Source organism: Trematomus bernacchii, unplaced genomic scaffold (genome assembly GCF_902827165.1).
Source record: "Trematomus bernacchii unplaced genomic scaffold, fTreBer1.1, whole genome shotgun sequence".
NCBI lineage: Eukaryota > Metazoa > Chordata > Actinopteri > Perciformes > Nototheniidae > Trematomus > Trematomus bernacchii.
This window is the reverse complement of record NW_022987646.1, coordinates 945,689-973,489: the sequence shown is the minus strand read 5'-3', so window position 1 is coordinate 973,489 and position 27,801 is coordinate 945,689. Positions and strand designations below refer to the sequence as shown.

General features: G+C 40.8%; 4 protein-coding genes across 9 annotated transcripts in view; all 4 read right to left on the bottom strand.

The window, feature by feature from the left end:
- Nucleotides 1-27,801, bottom strand: part of LOC117485543 (protocadherin alpha-C2-like) — a 166,235-nt gene that overhangs the window by 91,356 nt on the left and 47,078 nt on the right. For 2 of the 6 annotated variants that reach the window (XM_034134120.1, XM_034134121.1), the window contains exon 2: nt 22,967-24,209. The exons of the other annotated variants lie outside the window; for them this stretch is intronic. In XM_034134120.1, coding sequence (XP_033990011.1) covers nt 24,192-24,209 — 18 coding nt within the window. In that variant the 3' untranslated portion in view covers nt 22,967-24,191. Of the gene's footprint in view, nt 1-22,966; nt 24,210-27,801 lie in introns of those variants that run through there. 6 annotated transcript variants of the gene reach the window in all.
- On the bottom strand, nt 120-2,513 carry LOC117485419 (protocadherin alpha-8-like). The gene has a single exon (XM_034133976.1). The coding sequence runs from the start codon at nt 2,511-2,513 to the stop codon at nt 120-122; it is 2,394 nt and encodes a 797-aa protein (XP_033989867.1).
- Nucleotides 2,723-6,034, bottom strand: LOC117485418 (protocadherin alpha-8-like). Its single transcript, XM_034133975.1, has 2 exons — nt 3,583-6,034; nt 2,723-2,791 (listed from the first exon to the last, which is right to left on the bottom strand). Exons 1-2 carry the CDS (start codon nt 5,962-5,964, stop codon nt 2,723-2,725), a joined length of 2,451 nt encoding a protein of 816 aa, XP_033989866.1. The 5' UTR covers nt 5,965-6,034.
- On the bottom strand, nt 7,172-9,568 carry LOC117485417 (protocadherin alpha-8-like). The gene has a single exon (XM_034133974.1). It carries the CDS (start codon nt 9,566-9,568, stop codon nt 7,172-7,174), a length of 2,397 nt encoding a protein of 798 aa, XP_033989865.1.

The following is a 27,801-nucleotide window of genomic DNA, read 5'->3' as shown; positions in this document are numbered from 1 at the left end:
GTCTGTGTAAATGCCACCCATCACCGTTAGCAAACACGTCTCAAAACGGACTTAAAAACACGTGATCTCGTAGCCATTTTCTCTATAAACAGAACATGTGCAGCAACGCTTTTATGTATTTAATTTCTTACCTTGTCTGTGTTGGGTAAAGTCTGAGTTCTGGTAAAAGTGTCTCCTCCGTTAATACTGATCAGTTCACCATCTACAGGCGGAAACGGTCCGGGGAAAACCACTACGTCACTCTTCATTGTGTCTGAGCTGAAACACACGTCGTACTGCTGAGTAGATTTAGAGTAAGACCAGCTCCCGTCAGGGTGGGTGGTGATCATTGGGGCGCTGTACCTGCTGAAACTGCCGTCTGTCCTGTGGCATTTGACAGCTATTAAACTGATGAGGCTCAGCAGAAAGATCACTGACACCGACACAATGGCGATCAGCAGATACAGGTTCAAATCAGAGAAGCTCTCCTCCTTTGTGGGCACATGTCTGAACTGAGTCTGGATGTCAGCTGTGCTTTCAACCACCACCACATCAATAGAGACAGTAGCTGACAGGGAGGGTTCTCCGTTATCAGAAACCAACACCACCAAGGGGTGAGTTTTCAGGTCATTGTCACTCATTCTCCTCTTAGTCCTGATTTCTCCGCTACTGCTTCCGATCCGGAAGAGGTTGTTTCCTTTGGGCTCAGAGAGGTGATAAGAAAGCAGCGCATTGTATCCAGAGTCTGCGTCTACAGCCCTGATCTTTGCCACAAAGTATCCCGCCTCAGCAGAATAGGGGATGCTCTCACTGTTAACGGAGCCATGCTCAGAATAGGGCGCGAGGACTGTTGGATTATTGTCATTTTCATCCAGAATTAAAACGTTCACAGTCACGTTGCTGCTGAGAGGAGGAACACCAGAGTCTGTGGCCTGGACTTTAAACTGAAACGTTTTTAACTCCTCATAGTTAAAAGAGTGCAGGCTGACTATATCTCCAGTCTCTGAGTTGATGTTCAACATTGTAGATAACGGGACTGAGTCCCTTTTACTTTGCAAAAAGGAATAGCTCACCTGGCCATTTTGACTGATATCGACATCAACTGCAGTCACTGTTTTAATTACTGCTCCTACTGGACTGTTTTCTTTCACATAAATATTAACGAACGGCTCTGAGAAGTGAGGCGGGTTATCATTAACATCAGACACATGCACTGTCACTATGTTGGTGCTGGAGAGAGGCGGAGTCCCTCCATCAGTCGCAACAATAACGACATTGTACTCGGATATAGTCTCTCTGTCAAACGGACCATTAACTACCAACGAATAATAGTTTTTGTAATTTGTGTCTAATTTAAAGGGGGCATCATTTGCAAGGACTGCCTTTACTTCACCGTTTTTCCCACCATCTTTGTCCAGCACAGAAACAAGTGCTATAGCAGTTCCTACCCCTGCGTCCTCCTTCACAGTGTTTAGTAGTGACGTCACCGTGATCTCAGGAGCGTTATCATTTAGGTCCACTACTTCTACCAGCACCTTACAATGAGCAGACATTGGAGGATGCCCTTTGTCACTGGCCTGTGCGTGAATCTCAAAGGCAGGATTTTCTTCATAGTCGATCTTACCTCTCACAAAAATTGCACCTGATTTAGAATCAATTTCAAATAACTCTAAAATGTGATCCTGGCCTTTACTTCTCAATGAATATTCAATGTCAGCATTTAATCCCTCATCTGCGTCTGTTGCATTAAGAGTGATCACAGTATACCCTGCTTGTAGGTTTTCAAACATTTTAACTTTGTAGAGGTTTTTACTAAACACCGGGTGGTTGTCGTTACTATCCAAAACGTTGATAATGATTTGTGAGGTTCCCGATCTGGATGGATTTCCTCCATCCACTGCCGTTAGTGTGAGTTTTATTACAGAGTCATGTTCTCGATCCAAGGATTTCTGCAGTACTAACTCAGCTGATACGCTATCTCCCCCTTTGTGAATGTCTAAAGAAAAATAATCATTGTTACTGAGCTTGTATGTAGTAACACCGTTCTTTCCAACATCTGAATCAGATGCCTCTATCAATCCAAATTTCACTCCCGGTAAAGTACTTTCGGCAATGTTAAGTGACTGCAATTGCTCAGAGAAAACAGGTGCATTGTCATTCATATCGACTATGTTTACCTCGAAACGGTAAAGCTTCAGTGGGTCATTTATCACGGCTTCTACATCGACAGTACATTTTGCAGCCTTCGCACAAAGCTCTTCACGGTCTATTCTTTCGCTGACATAAAGAACACCAGTTTTTACATTTACGTCGAAATATTTTCTCTTTGTTCCGGCAACGATCTGAAACATACGAGACTCTAAATCCTGGACATTTAGATTTAGATCCTTGGCGATATTTCCAACAGAAGCCCCCGGGTTTACCTCCTCTGATATGGAATAGGAGAGCTGTCCATTCACTGCTTCCCAGCAATAATTAAGCAGCATGACCGCAACATATATCCAAAAAAGCCTCGTTCTGCTTGAGAAATCCATGATTGCTACCAACCGAGAAAAATAATAAGTCCAAGTCAAATCACTCCCGTAAAACAACTATATTAAAATCGAAGTACACATCCAATTCTTCCAATTTGATCGGGCAACTGGAACATGTTTTCACCATTTCCTCTCTCGCCCTGCGTCTCGTAACAAAGCCCGGAGAACATGACCATCATCCTCTGTTTCTGGGAGGAGTCTTGTATATCCTAATCTAACGTACACATGTCACGGTCTTCACTGTCCCCATGTGGTGACGAGAAATAACTGCATTCAAACTGACAGACACAATGGAAATTATTTAACAACTAAGCTAAAGGAGCATTTTAATATCAATAATGATATGTTTAAGTATTTCAAACAATCACAATTTATGCATTTTGACTAATCTTTATACTTTTTCTTTTTGTGTTCTCTTTATTGCTTTTCTGTTTTATCCAAACCAATAGAGATTAATTGATATGCCAGCTAGATTGAGGCAACCATAAAGAAATGACAGGAAACTAGGAGTAAAACAAAACAACACACTGAAGATACATACATAATTGTAACTGGTTGTTCTTAATACAAATTGCAATAGTTCCCTATTTTGTAAAATAAAACGGCAAAGGAAACAGGCGTACGAAATGTAAATTATGATATCTTCCCAAACTGTTATGAGACGGGGTAAACACCCTTCATGTTTAAATACTGAGATTTCTTAAACGAATATGCAAATAGATGCGGCGAGAAACGAACCTATCCTCTTTCCATTGGACACATGTTACATGCTGCATTTCCTGACCCCACACAGCACTAGGGTGCTATTCTAGCACCACGGACAGCGGTGAACTCTTATTTGGAAACGTTAGGATTTATGACATTTATAAACTTTCATTGTCACTCTAATTTATGTTACAACTGAGATTTTCTAAAAAAGTCCAAAGCAAAACCCACATTCATGAATACAGCGTGGGAAAGTATCGACAAGTCATTTAACTTCACATACAATAAATATAAACACGAAGCCTTTTCAGCCTCATCTTTCGAGAGTTATTGCATGAATATCTTTTTATATTTTGTTTCTTACCTTGTCTTGGTTGGGTAAAGTCTGAGTTCTGGTAAAAGTGTCCCCTCCGTTAATACTGATCAGTTCACCATCTACAGGCGGAAACGGTCCAGGGAAAACCACTACGTCACTCTTCATTGTGTCTGAGCTGAAACACACGTCGTACTGCTGAGTAGATTTAGAGTAAGACCAGCTCCCGTCAGGGTGGGTGGTGATCATTGGGGCACTATACTTGCTGAAACTGCCGTCTGTCCTGTGGCATTTGACAGCTATTAAACTGATGAGGCTCAGCAGGAAGATCACCGACACCGACACAATGGCGATCAGCAGATACAGGTTCAAATCAGAGAAACTCTCCTCCTTTGTGGGCACATGTCTGAACTGGGTCTGGATGTCAGCTGTGCTTTCAACCACCACCACATCAATAGACACAGTAGCTGACAGGGAGGGTTCTCCGTTATCAGAAACCAACACCACCAAGGGGTGAGTTTTCAGGTCATTGTCACTCATTCTCCTCTTAGTCCTGATTTCTCCGCTACTGGTTCCAATCCGGAAGAGGTTGTTTCCTTTGGGCTCAGAGAGGTGATACGAAAGCAGCGCATTGTATCCAGAGTCTGCGTCTACAGCCCTGATCTTTGCCACAAAGTATCCCGCCTCAGCAGAATAGGGGATGCTCTCACTGTTAACGGAGCCATGCTCAGAATAGGGCGCGAGGACTGTTGGATTATTGTCATTTTCATCCAGAATTAAAACGTTCACAGTCACGTTGCTGCTGAGAGGAGGAACACCAGAGTCTGTGGCCTGGACTTTAAACTGAAACGTGTTTAGCTCCTCATAGTTAAAAGACTGCAGGCTGACTATATCTCCAGTCTCTGTGTTGATGTTCAACATTGTAGATAACGGGACTGAGTCACTTTTACTTTTTAAAAAGGAATAGCTCACCTGGCCATTTTGACTGATATCCACATCGACTGCAGTCACTGTTTTAATTACTGCTCCTACTGGACTGTTTTCTTTCACATAAATATTAACGAACGGCTCTGAGAAGTGAGGCGGGTTATCATTAACATCAGACACATGCACTGTCACTATGTTGGTTCTGGAGAGAGGCGGAGTCCCTCCATCAGTTGCTATGATAACAACATTGTACTCGGATAAAGTCTCTCTGTCAAGCGGACCATTAACTACCAACGAATAATAATTTCTGTAATTTGTGTCTAATTTAAAGGGGGCATCATTTGCAATGACTGCCTTTACTTCACCGTTTTTCCCACCATCTTTGTCCAGCACAGAAACAAGTGCTATAGCAGTTCCTACCTCTGCGTCCTCCTTCACAGTGTTTAGTAGTGACGTCACAGTGATCTCAGGAGCGTTATCATTTAGGTCCACCACTTCTACCAGCACCTTACAGTCTGCTGACATCGGAGGCTGACCTTTGTCACTGGCCTGTGCGTGGATCTCAAAGGCAGGATTTAGTTCAAAGTCGATCTTACCTCTGACTAAAATTGCACCTGACTTGGAATCAATTTGAAATAAATCTAAAATGTGATCCTGGCCTTTACTTCTCAATGAATATTCAATTTCAGCATTTAGTCCCTCATCTGCGTCTGTTGCATTCAGAACTATAACAGTCTTACCAATTTCTAAATTCTCATAAATCCGTGCCTTGTATAACGAACTACTGAAAACCGGGGTATTGTCGTTTATGTCTAAAACATTAATGATGATTTGAGACGTTTCTGATTTAGGTGGATTGCCACCGTCGACAGCAGTCACTGTTAGTCTTACAGTATTTAGTTTTTCTCGGTCTAAACCTTTCTGAAGCACAAGCCGGGCAGACACACTTTCTCCTCCTTTGTGAAGCTCTAAAGAAAAATAATCATTTGTACTGAGCTTGTAAGTACTAACACTATTCTTACCAACGTCGAGATCTGATGCCCCTATGAATCCAAATTTCCCTCCTGGCACAGTGCTTTCAGCAATGTTAAGAGACTGCACATTCTCAGGGAAATATGGTGCATTGTCATTTATATCAACTATATTTACCTCGAATCGGTAAAGCTTCAGTGGATTGTTTATCACGGCCTCTACATCGACAGTGCATGTTGTAGCCTTCGCACAAAGCTGCTCACGGTCGATTCTTTCCTTGACATAAAGAACGCCCGTTTTTAAATGTACGTCGAAATATTTTCTCTTTGATCCGCTTACAATCTGAAACATACGTGCCTCCAATTCGTGTACATTAAGATTTAGATCTTTAGCGAGATTTCCCACAGAAGTCCCCGGGTTTACCTCCTCTGACAGAGAGTAAGAGAGCTGCCCAGACACCGCTTCCCAGCAACAATCCAAAAGAACAAGGACTATATAAATCCTAAAGGGGCTCCTTATCCTCCGCAGCGACATATTTGTATCCAACGTGAACAGAGCATATGGATGCTTATCTCCAAAATCCCGTTTTATAATTAAGGATGAAACCAAGTGCCAAAATCCAGTTCCTTGCTTGTTTAAGGGGTAACAGACGAAATGATGTCCACTCAAGCTAGTCTTTCACTGCGCCTCTTTGTAACAAAGCCGAACGAAACAGCATTATCCTCTGAATCTGGGAGGAGCCTGAAGCAACCAAGAGGCACTGAAAATGTGATGGTCTACAACGTCCCCGTGTGATCGTTTAAAATCATTACTTTCAACACTGAAAACAAAAACAAAAATCACTTAATATCTGAACTCTCAAGAAAAGATACGTAATTAAAATTGAAAAACACAAAATAACCGTCCAAGTGCCCAATTAACGTAACGAAATATTCGTATTTGTACAAAAACAGGATACAAATATAAATTACAAATAGACCATACTGCATTCTCCGTTTCTTGTTAAGCGTATGAACCATGGCAATGAGATTCTGATTCAATGCAATGATTCTGATTCTGATAATCCAGAGACACAATCAATTGTGGTGAAATATCTTAGACATCACGTATCAATAATTATAAAACAATGTAAGAAACTTGGTAACACTTTCTATTAACACCTCAACTAATATGCATTAAAGTCAAATATAATGCATTTATAATGCTTTATATCACTAAAACAGAAATAATACTTTCTGGTTCACTAAATATATCGATATATTTCTAAATAATGATGTTACATTGTTATGATAAAAAATATTATAGATGTGACTCAGTTATTCGTGTCTTCTACATCAACTGTAGTAAGGACACATATTATGTTGCAATAGATCATGCACTCTGATGCATTTATCATAGTTCCTGCTTCATCATGAGTCATTATTTTGCATTTTTACATAATTGTATTTTTTTATGCACTCGTCAAATATACTCTCCATGTAACACACATCAAACGCTGGCGCTCATTTCAGCACCATGGACAACGAAATAGAGGTACTGCAGTGCTCTCGGAAGTATGTTGTAACTTCCACAGTACCTTAGCCCATGATTCGAAAAAAACACATTTGAATAAACAGTTATAAATAACAATGTTGAAAGAAAATGCATGTCATGTATAAGTAAAGAGGAGCACGGAGGAACATGTTCCCTTTCAGCGGTACACCTGTATAATTAAATAGCACATATGAAACTTGTTGCTTTTTCATATTTTTCTTACCTTGTCTGTGTTGGGTAAAGTCTGAGTTCTGGTAAAAGTGTCTCCTCCGTTAATACTGATCAGTTCACCATCTACAGGCGGAAACGGTCCGGGGAAAACCACTACGTCACTCTTCATTGTGTCTGAGCTGAAACACACGTCGTACTGCTGAGTAGATTTAGAGTAAGACCAGCTCCCGTCAGGGTGGGTGGTGATCATTGGGGCACTATACCTGCTGAAACTGCCGTCTGTCCTGTGGCATTTGACAGCTATTAAACTGATGAGGCTCAGCAGAAAGATCACTGACACCGACACAATGGCGATCAGCAGATACAGGTTCAAATCTGAGAAGCTCTCCTCCTTTGTGGGCACATGTCTGAACTGAGTCTGGATGTCAGCTGTGCTTTCAACCACCACAACATCAATAGAGACAGTAGCTGATAGGGAGGGTTCTCCATTATCAGAAACCAACACCACCAAGGGGTGAGTTTTCAGGTCATTGTCACTCATTCTCCTCTTAGTCCTGATTTCTCCGCTACTGGTTCCGATCCGGAAGAGGTTGTTTCCTTTGGGCTCAGAGAGGTGATAAGAAAGCAGCGCATTGTATCCAGAGTCTGCGTCTACAGCCCTGATCTTTGCCACAAAGTATCCCGCCTCAGCAGCATAGGGGATGCTCTCACTGTTAACGGAGCCATGCTCAGAATAGGGCGCGAGAATTGTTGGATTATTGTCATTTTCATCCAGAATTAAAACGTTCACAGTCACGTTGCTGCTGAGAGGAGGAACACCAGAGTCTGTGGCCTGGACTTTAAACTGAAACGTGTTTAGCTCCTCATAGTTAAAAGAGTGCAGGCTGACTATATCTCCAGTCTCTGTGTTGATGTTCAACATTGTAGATAACGGGACTGAGTCACTTTTACTTTTTAAAAAGGAATAGCTCACCTGGCCATTTTGACTGATATCCACATCGACTGCAGTCACTGTTTTAATTACTGTTCCTACTGGACTGTTTTCTTTCACATAAATATTAACGAACGGCTCTGAGAAGTGAGGCGGGTTATCATTAACATCAGACACATGCACTGTCACTATGTTGGTTCTGGAGAGAGGCGGAGTCCCTCCATCAGTTGCTATGATAACGACATTGTACTCGGATAAAGTCTCTCTGTCAAGCGGACCATTAACTACCAACGAATAATAATTTTTGTAATTTGTGTCTAATTTAAAGGGGGCATCATTTGCAATGACTGCCTTTACTTCACCGTTTTTCCCACCATCTTTGTCCAGCACAGAAACAAGTGCTATAGCAGTTCCTACCTCTGCGTCCTCCTTCACAGTGTTTAGTAGTGACGTCACCGTGATCTCAGGAGCGTTATCATTTAGGTCCACCACTTCTACCAGCACTTTACAATGAGCAGACATCGGAGGCTGCCCTTTGTCACTGGCCTGTGCGTGGATCTCAAAGACAGGATTTTCTTCATAGTCGATCTTACCTCTGACTAAAATTGCACCTGACTTGGAATCAATTTGAAATAAATCTAAAATGTGATCCTGGCCTTTACTTCTCAATGAATATTCAATTTCAGCATTTAATCCCTCATCTGCGTCTGTTGCATTCAGAACTATAACAGTTTTACCAATTTCTAAGTTCTCAGAAATCCGTGCCTTGTATAACGAACTACTGAAAACCGGGGCATTATCGTTTATGTCTAAAACATTAATGATGATTTGAGATGTTCCTGATTTAGGTGGATTGCCACCGTCGACAGCAGTCACTGTTAGTCTTACAGTATTTAGTTTTTCTCGGTCTAATCCTTTCTGGAGCACAAGTTCGGCATACACACTTTCTCCCCCCTTGTGCACCTCTAAAGAAAAATAATCATTTGTACTGAGCTTGTAAGTACTAACACTATTCTTACCAACATCGAGATCTAACGCCCCTATGAATCCAAATTTACCTCCTGGCACAGTGCTTTCAGCAATGTTAAGAGACTGCACATTCTCAGGGAAATATGGTGCATTGTCATTTATATCAACTATATTTACCTCGAATCGGTAAAGCTTCAGTGGATTGTTTATCACGGCCTCTACATCGACAGTGCATGTTGTAGCCTTCGCACAAAGCTCCTCACGGTCGATTCTTTCCTTGACATAAAGAACGCCCGTTTTTAAATGTACGTCGAAATATTTTCTCTTTGATCCGCTAACAATCTGAAACATACGTGCCTCCAATTCATGTACATTAAGATTTAGATCTTTAGCGAGATTTCCCACAGAAGTCCCCGGGTTTACCTCCTCTGACAGAGAGTAAGAGAGCTGCCCAGACACCGCTTCCCAGCAACAATCCAAAAGAACAAGGACTATATAAATCCTAAAGGGGCTCCTTATCCTCCGCAGCAACATATTTGTATCCAACGTGAACAGAGCATATGGATGCTTATCTCCAAAATCCCGTTTTATAATTAAGGATGAAACCAAGTGCCAAAATCCAGTTCCTTGCTTGTTTAAGGGGTAACAGACGAAATGATGTCCACTCAAGCTAGTCTTTCACTGCGCCTCTTTGTAACAAAGCCGAGCGAAACAGAATTATCCTCTGAATCTGGGAGGAGCCTGAAGTAACCAAGAGGCACTGAAAATGTGATGGTCTACAATGTCCCCGTGTGGTCGTTTACAATCATTACTTTCAACACTGAAAACAAAAACAAAAATCACTTAATATCTGAACTCTCAAGAAAAGATACGTAATTGAAAAACACAAAATAACCGTCCATGTCCCCAATTAACGTATTGAAATATTTGGACAAAAACAGGATACAAATATAAATTACAAATAGACCATACTGCATTCTCCGTTTCTTGTTAAGCGTATGAACCGCAATGAGATTATGATTCAATGCAATGATTCTGATTCTGATTATCCAGAGACACAATCAATTGTGGTGAAATCTCTTAGACATCACGTATCAATAATTATAAAACAATGTAAGAAACTTGGTAACACTTTCTATTAACACCTCAACTAATATGCATTAAAGTCAAATATAATGCATTTATAATGCTTTATATCACTAAAACAGAAATAATACTTTTTGGTTCAATAAATATATCGATATATTTCTAAATAATGATGTTACATTGTTATGATAACAAATATTATAGATGTGACTCAGTTATTTGTGGCTTGTGGATGATCGTGATACACACTTCTACATCAACTGTAGTAAGGACATTATTATGTTGCAATAGATCATGCACTTTGATGCATTTATCATAGTTCCTGCTTCATCATGAGTCATTATTTTGCTTTGTTACTTAATTGTATTTTGTTATGCAGTCGTAAAATATTCTCTCCATGTTAAACGGTGGCGCTCATTTCAGCACCATGGACAACGAAATAGAAGTACTGCAGTGCTCTCGGAAGTATTTTGTTACTTCCACAGTACCTTAGCCCATGATTCGAAAAAAACACATGCAAAAAAACTGTTATAAATAACAATGTTGAAAGTTATCCGAAATAATTTGCATGTCATGTATAAGTAAAGAGGAGCACGGAGGAACATGTTCCCTTTCAGCGGTACACCTAGCACATATGTAACTTGTTGCTTTCTCATATTTTTCTTACCTTGTCTGTGTTGGGTAAAGTCTGCGTTCTGGTAAAAGTGTCCCCTCCGTTAATACTGATCAGTTCACCATCTACAGGCGGAAACGGTCCGGGGAAAACCACTACGTCACTCTTCATTGTGTCTGAGCTGAAACACACGTCGTACTGCTGAGTAGATTTAGAGTAAGACCAGCTCCCGTCAGGGTGGGTGGTGATCATTGGGGCGCTGTACCTGCTGAAACTGCCGTCTGTCCTGTGGCATTTGACAGCTATTAAACTGATGAGGCTCAGCAGAAAGATCACCGACACCGACACAATGGCGATCAGCAGATACAGGTTCAAATCAGAGAAGCTCTCCTCCTTTGTGGGCACATGTCTGAACTGAGTCTGGATGTCAGCTGTGCTTTCAACCACCACCACATCAATAGACACAGTAGCTGACAGGGAGGGTTCTCCGTTATCAGAAACCAACACCACCAAGGGGTGAGTTTTTAGGTCATTGTCACTCATTCTCCTCTTAGTCCTGATTTCTCCGCTACTAGTTCCAATCCGGAAGAGGTTGTTTCCTTTGGGCTCAGAGAGGTGATAAGAAAGCAGCGCATTGTATCCAGAGTCTGCGTCTACAGCCCTGATTTTTGCCACAAAGTATCCCGCCTCAGCAGAATAGGGGATGCTCTCACTGTTAACGGAGCCATGCTCAGAATAGGGCGCGAGAATTGTTGGATTATTGTCATTTTCATCCAGAATTAAAACGTTCACAGTCACGTTGCTGCTGAGAGGAGGAACACCAGAGTCTGTGGCCTGAACTTTAAACTGAAACATGTTTAACTCCTCATAGTTAAAAGACTGCAGGCTGACTATATCTCCAGTCTCTGAGTTGATGTTCACCATTGACGGCAACGGACTACGATCTAAAAGAGAATAGCTAACGTGTCTGTTTTGGTCAACGTCAACATCAGTTGCAGTCACTGTTTTAATGACTCCTCCCACTGCACTGTTTTCCTTCACATAGACATTAATTAGCGGCTCTGGGAACAGCGGTGCATTATCATTTACATCAGACACGTGTATAGAAAGTATGCTCGTGCTGGAGAGTGATGGGGTTCCTTTATCGGTGGCTACTATGGTTACATTGTAGATAGAGACTCTCTCTCTGTCCAGGGGCCCGTCAACTAACAAAGAATAATAATTCTTGTAGTTTGTTTCGAGTTTAAGTGGGACGTCGTTTTTAATTAGAATGTTCACATCACCGTTTTTCCCACCATCCTTATCGAGGACTGACACTAGAGCAACTACAGTGCCTACCTCAGCGTCCTCTTTCACTGTGGTGTGTAGTGACGTCACGGTGATCTCAGGAGCGTTATCGTTTACGTCGATCACCTCTACCAGCACTTTACAGTGAGCGGACATTGGAGGCTGCCCTTTATCACTGGCTTCTACACGTATCTCAAAAGCTTTTTTTTCTTCAAAGTCAATATTACCTTTTACCTTAATAACACCCGTCTGACTATCAATTTCAAACATATCAAGTACGTGATCTTGATCTTTGCTTCTTAGTGAATATACAATGTCACTGTTCAGGCCCTCATCTGCATCGGTTGCGTTCACAGTGATTACTATTGTACCGAGAGGCGTGTTTTCTGGAACTTCAGTCTTATACAACGTCTGGCTGAATATTGGAAGGTTATCGTTATTGTCTAAAACATGAACAACGATTTGTGAGGTGCCTGATTTTGGAGGATTTCCTCCATCTACCGCGGTCAGTGTCATTGTGATCACAGGTTGCTTCTCTCGGTCTAAAGCTTTCTGCAAAACTAACTCGGCAGACACACTGTCCCCTTCTTTGTGCACTGCCAAAGAGAAATGCTCATTTTGGCTTAATTTGTAAGTACTGACTCCATATCTCCCCACATCTACATCAGTTGCTTGAGATAATGCGAATTTCACTCCTGGTAAAGAGCTCTCTGCGATGTCCAAATTTTGCAAATCGGTCGTAAACAATGGAGCATTGTCATTAATATCTAAAATATCTACATCGATACGGTAAAGCTTCAACGGGTTATTAATGACAGCCTCTTCACTGACTGAGCATTTCAGTTCCTCTGCGCAAAGCTCCTCTCTGTCTATTCTCTCACTGACATATAGTACACCAGTCTTTAGATTTACCTCGAATAATTTTCTCTTTGATCCGGTAACAATTTGAAACATGCGTGATTCCAAGTCCTGTGGTTTAAGGTTTAGGTCCTTTGCGATATTTCCAACAGGAGTCCCCGGCTTCACCTCCTCCGAGACTGAATAGGAGAGCTGCCCCGACACAGTTTCCCAGTGACAATCCAGTAGAAAGACTCCTAGAAATATCCCAAAATAGCTCCATCCACAAGGCAAAGACATGTTTCTGTTCAATGTAAACAAATCATAAATACTACATCCAATAAGGCTCAGATATTTCAAACCGTATGGAAGATATCAACGAAGTGAGCTTTGAATATAATTCTGCTGTTTTCCACCGTCCTGCCTTTATAACAAAGACTGTAGACTGGGTCCAATCGCCTGAAAACGGGAGGGGCCTAGGTCTGTAAGAACCGAGTGCTGTCTCTTGATGGATCAACAGCGGCGCTATGTGGCGAAATAGAAAACATCTAGATGTGAGTGAAAATGTAATGTTGTCTCCTCTTAAGCAGCATTTACCTCACGCCATGAAATATTGATTATCATATGTGCTGCTCAATCATTTTCTAAAAATGTAATTTCAGCACCACGGACAACACACCCAAGAGCAATTATTTAAATACTCTCTCTCTCTCTCTCTCTCTCTCTCTCTCTCTCTCTCTCTCTCTCTCTCTCTCTCTCTCTCTCTCTCTCTCTCTCTCTCTCTCTCTCTCTCTCTCTCTCTCTCTCTCTCTATATATATATATTCATATATATATGCTATCTGGGGACTTTATCATGTTACTTTCTCTTTTGGTGAAAGATCATCTGACATTCGGCTTCCACAAAAGATTCAGATAGTTATTTGGGTATTCCAAAGGCAATTTGTGAATTGCACCAAGGATCCCTGTGATACTTGTATCCTGCATTTCTGACTTTTTTTGTGTTATTATGTTGTATTAACACATATTTGTATGAATTAATTCCTGGAAGAAAACACAGTGCATTAAAACAACTGCAACAGGAAGCTGAACAGTAGCCAAAACATTTTAAAATAATAATGCATTTTCCTCTCACTGCTTTCATTTCGCTCTCTTTTCCTTTTTTATTTTATTTTTCAGCCTTTAGGGTAACACATAAACATAATTGGACCCTATTGTTGTGCTGCATAAACATCCTTGAGCTTTAGTGTATTTTACCGTTCCTCCGTATTTCCACAGAGACAGTAGTCATGAGTTTATGAACGTTCTCTCGTTTGTAATCCCAGGATTAAGCCCTGGCTTCAGAAACTCCTGTCCTATTTCCATTCTGTACGAAACATGATTTGATTTGAAAATATTAATAACCATCACGCACTGAGCTGCAGTCATCCGTAAACTCCAAAATCCAATAATAATAATAGCTCACAATGCATAACCTGTGCTCAATTCTCCTAATGTAGGACGCAGAAAATAGTATGTACGGTATACAGGGATACTGAGTAAAATGAACATCTAGGTTACTTGTTTATACACACACACACACACATACACATGCATACACACAAACACACACACAAACACACACACACCACCTGGCCCATCAGACCCAGACTTCCCATGATGAAATGCAATGATTCATAGTTTATTTGTAGGTCACTGTCTATACTGCACTGGCCTTAAAGGACTTTAGTCTGTATTATTTTTCTCAAACAATCAACATGACACACATGGGTGACCAATACTGCAGATTACTCAGCACTATAAAGATCATTTGTATTTTTTTTACCACATATTTTGCTCTGTGGCTTGCAGGTACTGACTTTGTTTTGTAGGTTAAATGAAAATAGCCATTTACGTAGGTCCTGAAACACATGTACTACAATCAGTCATACCAAGATATAACAACAGCTGTAACAAGTGTCTAAAATTAACTTAGTCTTGCATTGCCCACACAAAGTATTGTAATATAAGATATAGTTCTGAATCCTGCAAAGTCACGGCCTGTTACTGAGCATGCTCTGTAGGCAATGTGGAGGAAACCCTGATTCTGTCATGGAGACATAAAAAGAGGCTGAACACATCTCCTCCTCTTCCAATGCCACATACAGCTCCTCTGGGAAGCATGCAGAGAGGTCAATGCATACATTAATAGCTCTGTATGCACTAATGCAGAAACTAATATCATTACGTTTGAATTGAAAATGAGGACAATAATTGAGATTTCATCAATTAACTCTGTATTCATTGATGATAGTCATATTTCCTGAGGATATGATCATTTGCTGAATAATTAATAATGAATAAATGGGGGTTTGGAAAAACACACAGTACTCAATCCCTGAACCCAGGGAAATGTGCATAATAAACCTAGTCGGTAAATACATGTGCCTTTTAACCTGCTTCTCTGTCTGCAGTTCCCTCATCACGTGATTAAGGAGGAACAGTAGGCTGCACCATGAGCAGTGTGATCAAAGGGGCAGAGGAAGTGGAAGGAGAGGGGAGGGGGTGGCAGAGGCGGAAGCAGGCAACAGCACTTTTTAAGGCGTGTTCACTGCATTATTAAAGGGCTACCTCTACACATAGCGACCAAATAAGCTTATATTTCTCCTCAATAAGAATAATGTAATGATGGACCTTTGCATAGCTATTAGCTGTGTGTGTGCTTGTGAGTAAATGTGTCTTATAAGGGTGTGTACTGTACTGTTCATCTGTGTGTGAGTAGATGGGGGAAGGGTGCTGAACATGCTCCAAGGCAGGTCCCCCCCCTTTCCTCTCTCCTTCTGCACAGCTCTCTTGTCTCCATAGCAACACCATCTCAGGCACAGACATGGTGCACAAACATACACCCTTATAAATCCAGAAGCCTATTGGTCTATTTTTTCTATGAGTGCAATAGTATAAAAATGAACACACCACTGGATTTTCTACCCACTTCTAAATGTGTCTCTGCTACTCTACTGTATACTTGCACATAGCCCTTTCATCACACTGAACGAACAAGAACACCTCATACCAGGCTGTCCACAGTTGCAGTTGTGCTGCTCATGCATTGATAATGTAGCACTGCAGCAGCATATTCACTATGACAGATTCACTTTAGCAGCAGCGCCGGCTTCTTGTTCCACCCCCACAGCCCCACAGAGAGCCTGACCTTTGCATTCAGCCAGGCCCAACCCACTGTACCCTCTCTGGTCCAGGGCTCTGGGGACCACCCCCACTCCTGCAGTCTGCACACTACATCCTGCTTTGTGTGACGAGATACTGATGTCATTTTGCTATTTCTGTTTGGAGCAGAGCTCATCACGGCACAAGGGGGCAACCTACTCCCTGTGCATGTTTCTGTTTCACTCAGTACTAACCCTCCAGTTATATCATGCTTTTTGTCTAGATGTAATCTTTGTTTTGCTTTTCCTTTGTGCAGAGCCTTATTTATAGGGGCATTTCTTCTGGCGACTCTCTGATAAACAGCTGTGATACGACTCATGGAGCATTTGATTTTAGAAATGTGCTTTTTTATGACTTTGTATGAACCCCACACAAATAGTACTCTACGAGACCACTAGACTCACACTGGCATGCATACCGCCACATACATGACCAGATGCCAGAGGTTAACACCTGAACATCAGCAATGATAAAAAGAAAGAGAAAGAAAGGGAGAGAGAAAGGGAGGTTGGGGACGATAAATCACTCCTAGTATTTAATCCAACTATCACTTAATCATTTACTTCCAAATCTGCACTCGCCTCCACTGGTTTCTGGAGTAAGTAGGACAGGGGCGGGTCCAGGGAAACATGAGCCGGAACAAAATGAAAACCAGGACACAGCAATATGGAGCTTGCCCAAACACACACACGTGCACATACCCTAGAGATAAAACTCGAGGCACACCAACATAGTGTTCACTCATTTGGAACGTAATGGCACAATGCCCATAAATCACATAATGAGTTACTCTACTGTAAAATAACAGACGAGAAACAGCGTGTTGTTGAGGCTCAGGTTCTATTTGATGAGCTGTCATCGCTTAATGAAGGAGATATTTAAATTGAACTCGGCACAAGCTATGATTGCTTATACATTTTCTAAACAACCCTTTGTTTGTTTCTTCACAAGTTGATGGACTGTTACAACGTATGTTGTTTTGTTGCCTCTCTTTCAAACGGTAGCCATTGCTTACAATACGTTTATTCATTTATGTAATTATTTACCTATTTTGTTCTATTTATTACCTCCATTTCGTCTTATAGTTTATTTGTTGTGCTCTTTTGAGTCTTGGATTAAAATGATTTCAGCTTTATTGAAAATGAGGTTACTGCCTCAATATTTTTCCACAATATAAACGTTAAATTTAGAAATAATATGTAAACATCATTTTAAAATCCTGCTATTACAATTTCAGTTGTTATACAAAGTCAACAGACAGGGTGAGTTAATAAACTCATTACAATGAATATAGTCATTCATGGAAAGCATCTATATAGAGTTTAAGTTCAGGAAGGAATCCTCTGGGTTTGTGTGGTGTTCATATATGTCTGTGTATACAAGAGGTGTGAGAGTGACATGGTAATGGTAAAAGAGATAAACAAAAAGAGAAACTATGTGTCCATGAATTGTACATAACTTAAAATGTCCAAATGTATCTCATATATATTTATTTTAAAATCATCAAATTTAGCTAAAAGCATGTAGAAGCAGGGGTACTTTCAAGGTTTACTTTGCAACAGTAGACCATTAATCAAAAATGTCAATAAAACAGGATGTAAAACAGGCTTCGGAAGCAGCAAAGCTAGCATGGGAATCTGATTGGTCAGCTAGAATCAATGTGACTGTAATGGACACTCTGATTGGCTCAACATTGTGCCTGGAGACAAAGGCAGTGTCTGATGGATCTCTGCTTTCACAGGGTGTACCCGTAATAGATTCACTACCCCCCCCCCCCTCTTGTATCCATGGTGACGCAGATGCAGCCGTCAGCGCCCCTCCCTGCTTCCCCCTCCACCGCACCCATCTTTGTGAGCACATATGCCAAGGACAGGGTATATACTTTAAGCTAATCATAACCAAATATACGCGTTACATTTGTCTAAAGTGCATATATTTCCCACATTGTTACAAACATTTAATATAAGGTCCCCCTCCCTACTCTCTTTCTCTTCTATTCTCTCTCTCTCTATCTCAATCTCTTATTCTCAGTCAAGCACAGGGACAGCCTGAACCAAACCATTTTTTTTATGGGATTAAGAATAAATCTAGCTTCATAGTCAGGCATGGATAACCTAGATTTGTCAACCAAACTGTTCACTGAGGGGGAGAGAATAGGCTGTGTTGGCTTTAATCAGCACGAAAAATGGGACAGGATCAGCTTTCTGTGGATCAATACTAACACAGAAAACTCAATAACAATACCAGTCAATAGACTGCCCCATACAGAGTGGCATCATGCTAAATAATTGAATGTATTGACAACACAGACACACATAAGGGACAAAAGAAAAAGGCATGTCATTTATGCTTTTCGCCACAAGGGGGGGCTTTTTTACCCCTCTCTTTTTTCTCTATAGCAGTTTCCACAGACAGACTGATGTTAGAGGCAGGCAATGCTTTAAAACCTCATATCAGATTAGCACACTCACACACTCCAAAACATTATATTTGTGGTACTGAGATACTAGCAGCCTTGGTGTCTGACGCACATTTCCTCTGCCTGCGGAAATTAAAATGTCCTCTTTCTTAGATGGGGATGGAGATGTGGATGTTTCTAACAATGCCTGCACATTCCCACCCAGCCTGATACATATCAAAACAAAGAGGGAATAACCGAGAGATAAATCCATCAGCCACAACTGAAGACTATGCAGAATATCCTTTATAGAGAACTCCATACTTTATATCATTCACATATTACGAGAAATTACACAACTGCAACTATAAAGCTTAGTGTATCCACACACACACACACACACACACACATTTATATTTCGCATACATTAGCAAACTAAACCTACATGTATTGATGTAGCATTGTGTAATGTCTATTTTTAGTTTCTTTCAGTTATGCAGTATATGCAGCAGGCAGTGCTGCATGTGAAGTGCAATGCAGGTGCAGGCCTGATGCGCTAGGGCTTGGCCCATTTCTTTAAAAAAAAAGGTCTGAATAATAGAGCAGAGTGCTGGCCTGCAGAGAATCTGATGGAAACAGCTGAAATGGCTTTGTGAGGTTGCTCCACTTCCCGCAGAAAGAGAACTATTTATAAAAATAATGACTTGCCTACCAATCATTTAAGATTTAAGCCTCTGTTGCTGCCGGTCTCCGAGAATAGCAAACACAATCTTCCACTCTCATCAGCATCAAAACTTAAACACCTACATGGACATCCCACTAGCATGTGTAGCAACAGAAGCTTTTTATGATGTGGACCATGAGAGTGCAATTTAGCTTAAATATGTGTGTGTTACAAATGCTGGCAAGGCTTCCGACACGCAGATACATTAAGGTTATTATCACCTCAATCAGGCCAAAGTTTATACAGAATAACAATAGCAGAACGAAAAATAAATAATAAGCAGTCTGCACATAAGTCTGAGATGTAAGGGTGAGTGTCATCCTAGCTTTCTCTATGTTGCCCTGTCACAGCTACTCCTCATGGCATCATTAAGATGATTCCACTTAATCGCATTAGAGGAGTAACATAGAATTATTACTTTACACACTTTGCAGAGGCCTTAATCCAGGGCAAGTGGGAATACTGACAGCAGCAGCAGAATAGAAGAAGGCTTCGACAGGAATTTCATATTTGTAACACCTGAAGAAACACTGATCATGTTTTAGTTACTAACCATACAGCATATGGAGATATAATGTCCTAGTGATATGTACTGCAGGGCTGGATCGCACTGTATACATATATCTTAGTATTCTTCTTTATTTTTCTTATTTTCTTTCACATTATTTGCTTCATAAGAGGCACTACCAGTTCATTTGATTTCTCTAGTTCACAGTTATAGGACAAAGCAAAGTGAATCAGGATTAAGTTGAACATAAGGGAGTAAACAAGGGCTTAGGGAACAATTATGATCTAGTCTCATTGCAAAGACCCCATTTACTGTAGTCTGTAAACAAGCAGACCAAACCCCTTGTTGTTTTGGTTTTCTTTCTTTTCTGAACGCCCTTTGATGTCTCTATCTTCTCTTGTTTTGCTCCTCTACTCACGTTAAAGAGATTCTCCCTTCATGATCTGGAATGTGATGCATAGATCATCTAGCCTAGTGTCTGGTGTGGAACATTACATTTCTTTTAAAGTTTTTCTTATCGATATATCTTGTAACAGCTGATCGGGTTGTCTGCTGTAAAACCCTGCTTATTTCTAATTCAAACTGAACACAACCAAAATGTACATTAGAGCCACTGAGACCTGGACTGTTAGTTAAAAGCTTAATGAGATGAGTGACAAAGACTCAGAGACACAAACACTTGATTGCAACTAAAAACACAACGTAATGACACCTTCATTTACAAATCTGCAAAACTAAGTATGCAATTAAGCATGTTCTCATCCTCTAATACCCTGACTCTGCAAGTATGAAACTATTATGGGTGGCTAAACACAGTCTAAGAGTATCAGATGCAATTGTAAGACCAAAATGTCATCATCTGAAATAAACAAGTGTTATTTGTAGTTCAACAAAAAACATCATACCCTGACATTTGGAGATTACCTTAAATCAGATTACATATACGTTATATATAAGGCTGTATGATTTTACTCAAATCCCCATATAATAAAGCACTAATTATATGTCAATTCAAACTATATTTAGTTTATAACTGATACTGTTTCATAACAAATCATGTGTGATTGTCACTTGACTGGTAGTGCAACTCTCTCATACACACACACCAAAACCTATACATTAGGCACAAGGCTGCACACCAGGATCCAGCAGAGCCTTATCTTTCAATGAGACCTGATGAAATACACACCCTCAATAAAGACTCATACACAACAACATGTATCATATAGTACATATGGTGCAAAATGACCTTAATTGCTCAGTGCATAGAGCAAAGCTTCAAATAAAAGAAAAGTTGAGAGGCAATATTGAAACCCGTGGTACTAAAAAACAATAGACCAGTTGAAGTCATCCTGGACACCACCCTCTCCTTCCAGGCGCACATCAAATCTGTCACCAAATCGGCTTTCTACCACCTCAAAAACATTTAATACACGCTTTCATCACCTGCCGCCTCGACTATTGCAATGGAGTCCTGTCCGGGGTTCCCAACGAAGCCCTGGCTCCAATACGTCCAGAACTCTGCCGCCAGGCTTCTCACCCGTACCAAGCCCTGACAACACATCACCCCCACCCTCATCCACCTTCACTGGCTGCCGGTCAAGTCCCGGATTCAGTACAAAACACTCCTCCTCACTTACAAGTCTCTCCATGCCCTCGCCCCCCAGTACTTATCGGACCTCCTCCATCCCTACATCCCTTCTCGGAGTCTGCGGTCCTCAGACCTGCTCTCCATTCCCCGCTCTCGCCTCCGAACTGTTGGTGACCGGGTGTTCAGTGTTGCGGCCCCCCCCCCCCCCATCTGGAATGCACTTCCTGCAAGATCCGCAATGCTGCTTCCCTGGACATCTTCAAGTCATCATTAAAAACTCACCTGTTCACCATGGCCTTTGACCCCTAACCCATCACAGTCCTCCTGCTTCCACTCCTACTGCTATTTATTACATTTTTTACATTATTATTTGACCCTTTTGTTTGTTTGTTTGATCACCATGTAAAGCGGCCTTGGGTCTCTTGAAAGGCACAATACAAATGTAATCTATTATTATTATTAATATTATTAAAAGCCTATTTTGATAACATCATTGAATATCTTTGATAAAGCCATGCCTTTCAGTATCTCTGACAGTTCTCACGCTGCATATGAAGTAGCCCTTCACAATTGTTCTGTTCTGTCAATTCAGTTAAAAAACAATATGAATACAGGACGCACGCACTTACAATTAGAGGGAATAGGTTCACCTTCATCTTTTTCTCTAGGCCTGAGGCTGTGATGAGCCAGATATTTTTGTTTTGTCCATTCCCTCTACTTTTGTTTGAAGTTTCAAGGTTGAGAGAGAGAAAGGTGCTCTGACATATTCATCACCCATAGCTCCAGTTTCTACTGAGAGAGGGGGTAGTGTGGAGAGGAGAGGCTGTCTCTGTGGTTGGAAAGAGAGATGAGAAAGGAGGGCGCATGATGGAATAAATAATAACGGACAACACTGTTTTCCAATAGCAATTAGCAACCAAACTAAGACTTAAATACTTAAATGACAAAGAGATGTCAGAGAGAACGAGGGGTAGAGTAACACAGCCTCCAAAAGACGTCAGCCATTTTCTATCAAAATGTTATTACGTGATGAGACAGGAGGGGGCATAAGAGAGAGTACCAGCTAGAGGAGATCAGGGTGCGTAGGAGGAGGGGAGGGATGGAGAAAATCTGAGAAATATTCTTTGTGTAAAAATGAGCTAGAAGAAGATATATGAAAATAAAAAGAAACCAGCAAATGAAAAGGAGTTCATTAAAAGTGAAGATGAGAAGGACTGCACACTAGACTGGATAAGAGTGTGGTAGTGGTAATGGGAGCAGAGGAAGACGGAGGGAGGGAGCCAGCCGGTGGGAGGAGAGAGTGGGATATGAGTCAGGCTTACAGCACTAACACACATCTTCCACACCCATGTCTCATTGTTTTTCATACTCTACACACCCACTAGATAAGATGGCGGGAAACGTGGAAGAACATTTAGCTATCAGCACACGTACAGAACTCAAGTATGTGTGGCTACAGGGCATCACATAAACAAATCTCCCTAATATCATGACAGAATTTTAGCAATGACACTAACTGCCAACATTCCTGATTTCATGTTTGCATGGCAGATGGTTCATTTTAAAAATAAACACAGCAGACCAACTTCACAAAATGAAAAGCTACATGTGGGATGAGATGACTCACCCACTGTACATAACAGCTCATTGGTGCACACTCAAAAATATGACCAGAAGGAGCCAAATGATGTTCAGACAATTTTTTAAATAAGGAGAAAACAGATAAGACATTTCAGGCTATAGCTTTAGTTTGTGTTAAAAACAGGCTTCCATTTACATAACAGTATCAATATCACTTGAGCACACACTGTGACTTATATAAATACAATACTGACCACATATTTATGCTTTTGCATTTCATTTTAAATGCATATCATTGCTTTTATTAAACTGCCTTGTTGTACAATCTTGCTACAGGGTCATGCAATTGCTGAAACCCCCACATGTTCAGTTACGTTGAACCTACAGCAGCAATGTGCTCTTTACATGAAATACATATCAGTGTTAGCTCTCATAGGCAAGTTATGCTCAGACCAGATCTATCTATATACAACTATTGAAACATACTAGAAAAATCAAGACCACAGATCAACACATTTATATTTTTGTGAATACAATGCTGACAATGTTTTCATGGTTTATTAATCATACTACAAAACCAGACCACTTGATGAACACGTATACAACTAATTAAACGTACTTGAAAATAAATATCAAGTTGTTCAGCAGTTTTCAGACATTATTGTTTTTTTTAAAGACTTGTAACTAAACAAACACTATTAAGCTTTATAAACAGAAACGTGCAACGTTCAGAGAAATACAATTGAGCTTAAAACAAGGTGAGGCAATTACACAAGATGCTTAATACTGGCATTAGTCTGGGGGTAAAAGGTCACCGGGGGATGAGGAGGCCTGCCGTTAGAGACTGGATACATTTAACAGCTAACATCTGATCCCATCCATGCATAGCCAGAAATAAATACAACATACGGTATTTAAGCAGACATATGTATGGCAACTGTGGCCTTATACCCCCTCTACTCCACAGTGAGCAGTGCAGGATACTGCTGTAAGAAGGCAATCCTCTTACGTAGACAGCATCCAATGTCTAAACAGCTGAGTCTGGATTTCCCTCACCCATTAATAGATGTTATCAATCAGAGATCACAATCCCATCCATAAATCTAGATCTCAGGACTTAGGATGCTTTTAGGTTCTCATCAGTGTGACCTTTAAGGGGATTTTCAAACAACTGGGTCCTCACTTGTTTTCCACTTAATAGCAGTCTGTCTTGCTTGCAGCCTTGCAATGGCTGCTCACTCTGTTCAATCCTCCAGGCAAGCGCTGATGACCTAAGCACAGCAGCAGATGTTGTGGCTGTATGAGCACCGATGCCAAACAAGTGCAGACCTACATCTGTTCTGATCTCTGTTGATTCAAAAAAAAAAAAAAAAGACAAAAAAAAACATTTAATCTTTGCACAGGCCTAACTATCAAGCACTGGTTATTACATCAGACAGACATGTATAGCTAGGCTTACCTGTTTCTATAAGCTTTTATTGTATTAATATTATTTCTGGTAAATTACTACATTATTAAGAGATGTGTTCATTCAAAAATAAAACAAGTGAGTAGATTGGCATAACGCAGCACCTTCAGCTAAGCTCATGTCATCTAGCATTTAAAATGAAACTTGAAAAAAGTGAGCGCACCTTGGTTCTAATTATTAGAGATAAATATGATTGCTGATAGAGGAAGATGTTGTTAGCACCCTGGAGAAAAGCCTTGATTTGGCTGCAGTGAAGTGATTCTAAAGTGAGAGTGTCAAGGTCCAACCTATAGGACTCACCACACCATGAGTCAATGCACTGAGACGTAATGAAACTGAGGGTTTATATAACCGAGTGGTGGAGAGGAGAAAGGGGTCAGCCCTATTCCCACACGAGATCAGGCTTGAAAGAAATAGGAGCGAGACAGAAGAATAATTACAAATATAAACTATTTGTGTCCTTACATTTAGCTATCATGCAAATGCAACCAGATCAGACACAAAATAAGTTCAAAAAAATGAAATGTATGTATCAGGATGAAAGAGGCTGTTTGACCCATATACTTCAGGGACTAGCCTGGGCCACACATGGCATGTTCTAGCACAAATGACAAGAGCAAAAGGAGCATTGCCAGGGAGTCTTGGCCAACAGTTGTTCCATCAGCCCACAAAGACGTGTTTTGCTTTCTGACTCTGATATTGCCCTTTTAATCCAGAGGCAAAAAGGAGTAGATCTGCATGCAGTGCATTACAGATTCAACTGGCATCAATTCACAGAAAAGCACAGGATTTAAAGATGTAGATAAATCAGACTTAAAGTTCAAGGCCCAGAATACATAATCTTTTAACACAAAGAAATAGTAGTTTACAGTTTAACTTGATATAGAAAGAGAGGTTTTACTTTGCCCAACCGTTCTCTGCAACTCTGCCTTCAAAGCACAGCACCACACCGTGATGTACAAACAGCTTATTGACCAAATACGAGAAGCTGCGCTGCTGCAGTGCCTGTGCTTGCTGACATTCACATTAACAACCTCCTGATTCACCATCACCTGAAAGGTCTGCAAAGTAGAAAAGCTGACACAGACACACAATCAGGCACAGTATCAGTCCAGAAAACAAAATGTTCAGCAGAATCTGGACAATATGCCGCTTATCTAAAACAATACAATATGACCTAAAACAGCAGGTATTTATTGAACTTGTCAACATAATGCCATGACAAAAGTCAACAACCAAACTTGATATACCATCTCCCTTCTTCCATCTGAAGAGCCTCTTCATCTTAAGTGGTAAAAAATAATGCTCTGGTCACAACACTCACAGACATTCTTACTAGCACTCTGAGTTAACGCAGTATGGTTACCTAGGTGTTAATATTAGTGAATAACAAAGGACACAATGACCAGACCACCTCAACACTTTTTTTTGCTGCTGTAATTTTCCTTTCAATTTTTTTTTGTTATGTTTTGTTCTTTAGGATGTCTTAAACAAAATGTATTTGCTTTAAAAATGTTTACTTAAATGTATATCTAAAAGGTGTAGTCTATAGATTTCCTTTACTTCTCTCCCCGTTTGCACATGAACGATGTATGTGGACAATTAAACATTTGTGTGAAACTTCACACAATGAGAGGTTAGGCAGAGCAACAGAGGTCGGTGACTAGAAGTTTGCAAAATACAACAGTAGGGAGAAAGGTGCTATTTAATAACATAGTTCAAACTAGCATCTCTAATGCATTAATTTAATGTACTATACAGTTATCGCAGTATTGAACATCAGCTACTGGGACATGGGTCTGCTAGCGTTATTGTTTTTTCAATTTAACGTGGGAGCTTTATACTTTGTCTTGTGTTTATGGTGACAGTTTGGTCTGTGATGGATACAATGTATTGAGAAGGATGCTTTTTGGTACATCTTCCCCTTTTTAAAACATACAATAATTCAGAATAATGGCTAAAATGATATAGCTATGGTATTCTAAGAAACATGTTCAGACCAGGCAGGGCATCTGATGTTAACATGGTAAATGTCTCACAGTGGATGCGTGTTTCTTTCTCTCTGCGAGTCACTATATCACCAAGGGAGCATGCCCTGCTTGTGCTCTATTTTCTCCCAGCCCCCTTTCTTCTGTGAAAGTGCCCTTCAATAAAGTGGATTAGGCATTTGTGAGTACGTGTGATGTGTTGTTGCGTGCATGTGTCTCTGAGCACAAGCGTGCACGTGTGAACTGTGAACATAACGATAGTAGCATGTTTTTGCTGTGTGTGTGTGTGTGTGTGTGTGTGTGTGTGTGTGTGTGTGTGTGTGTGTGTGTGTGTGTGTGTGTGTGTGTGTGTGTGTGTGTGTGTGTGTGTGTGTGTGTGGGTATACATTTGATTACCATCACTGCTGCTGACCTCAATGTGAGTTGTGCCATCCTTCTACAAAGCTGGAGCAATAAGAGAGAATATGCCCTACTGACACACAACAGCACATGCAGCATCCACAGCCACTACCCTACAGGCATGAGGCACAGCAACATAGAGCTAGAAAGCATGTGGCAGAACAAGAGAGGGGATAGACTGGATGAAAAAGACAGAAAACGATAGGGGGACAGGAAAGGATAGCATTAGCATGTGAAAGAGTAAACGAAGGACAGAGATATAAAAGTGAGAAAATTAGGCCAAGAGTGGGAGGGGGGAGGGGCACAAACTGAGGGTGATATTAACATGGAGGGTAGAGAAGGAGGAGAGAAATAGTGAGGAGACATAGAGGGAAGCTGGAGAAACGAAAAAAGGAAAAGCTTCTGCATAAAACAGAACAGAGATAGAGGCACAATAGAACAGTGTGTACTACAATGAAAGATCTCTCATAGAGGGACATTCATATTGCAGTTTCTAACAAAAAAAAGCCTAAATTATGTTTGTAGGGGAGCCAAAGAAAGACAAATAAATGAAAAGTAGAAATAGTTATAGAATCGAAGTCAACACATTTGGAAAGTTTACATCCAGGTTAATGCAGAAGAGGTTATGAAGCAAAGAAAATAGAGGAAATAAGGCAGTTTGCTTTGGGGACAATTCGCATTGAAGGGAAATTCTCTCAAGTTGCTGACATTCCAGTACATACAATTTGTAACAGCTGTGTCCTCTCTCCTCTAACATTTAGCTGGTTTTCTTGCTCTCTCCCTCTGACACTGAATATGAGGGGAATGTTCTCAATCACTTAACAAAGACAACATACACAGACACACAACACACAAGGCTCATTGCACTGTGAATGATTTTCAGTGCAGACACTCAGCATGCAAACACAATTGCACAGATCTGCAAAGCCAGCCAAGCACACTGACAAAGGCACTGGAGCAAGCAGCCACACCCCCGCCAAAGAGAGCATGCCGAATAAAAATAGTAGGAATATACAATGATGGCGTTGTACTAGGATGAATATATTACATGAGATAAATGCTCTTTTCAGTTTAGTCTGCTTAA

What these genes read in the sequence shown, in the direction of transcription:
- LOC117485417 (XM_034133974.1), bottom strand. Translation starts at nt 9,568, where the DNA reads ATGTTGCTGCGGAGGATAAGGAGCCCCTTTAGGATTTATATAGTCCTT.
- LOC117485419 (XM_034133976.1), bottom strand. Translation starts at nt 2,513, where the DNA reads ATGGATTTCTCAAGCAGAACGAGGCTTTTTTGGATATATGTTGCGGTC.
- LOC117485418 (XM_034133975.1), bottom strand. Translation starts at nt 5,964, where the DNA reads ATGTCGCTGCGGAGGATAAGGAGCCCCTTTAGGATTTATATAGTCCTT. An exon ending in CTTTACCCAACCAAGACAAG is followed by an intron (nt 2,792 to 3,582) that starts GTAAGAAACAAA and finishes TGTGTCTGTCAG; the next exon opens with TTTGAATGCAGTTATTTCTC.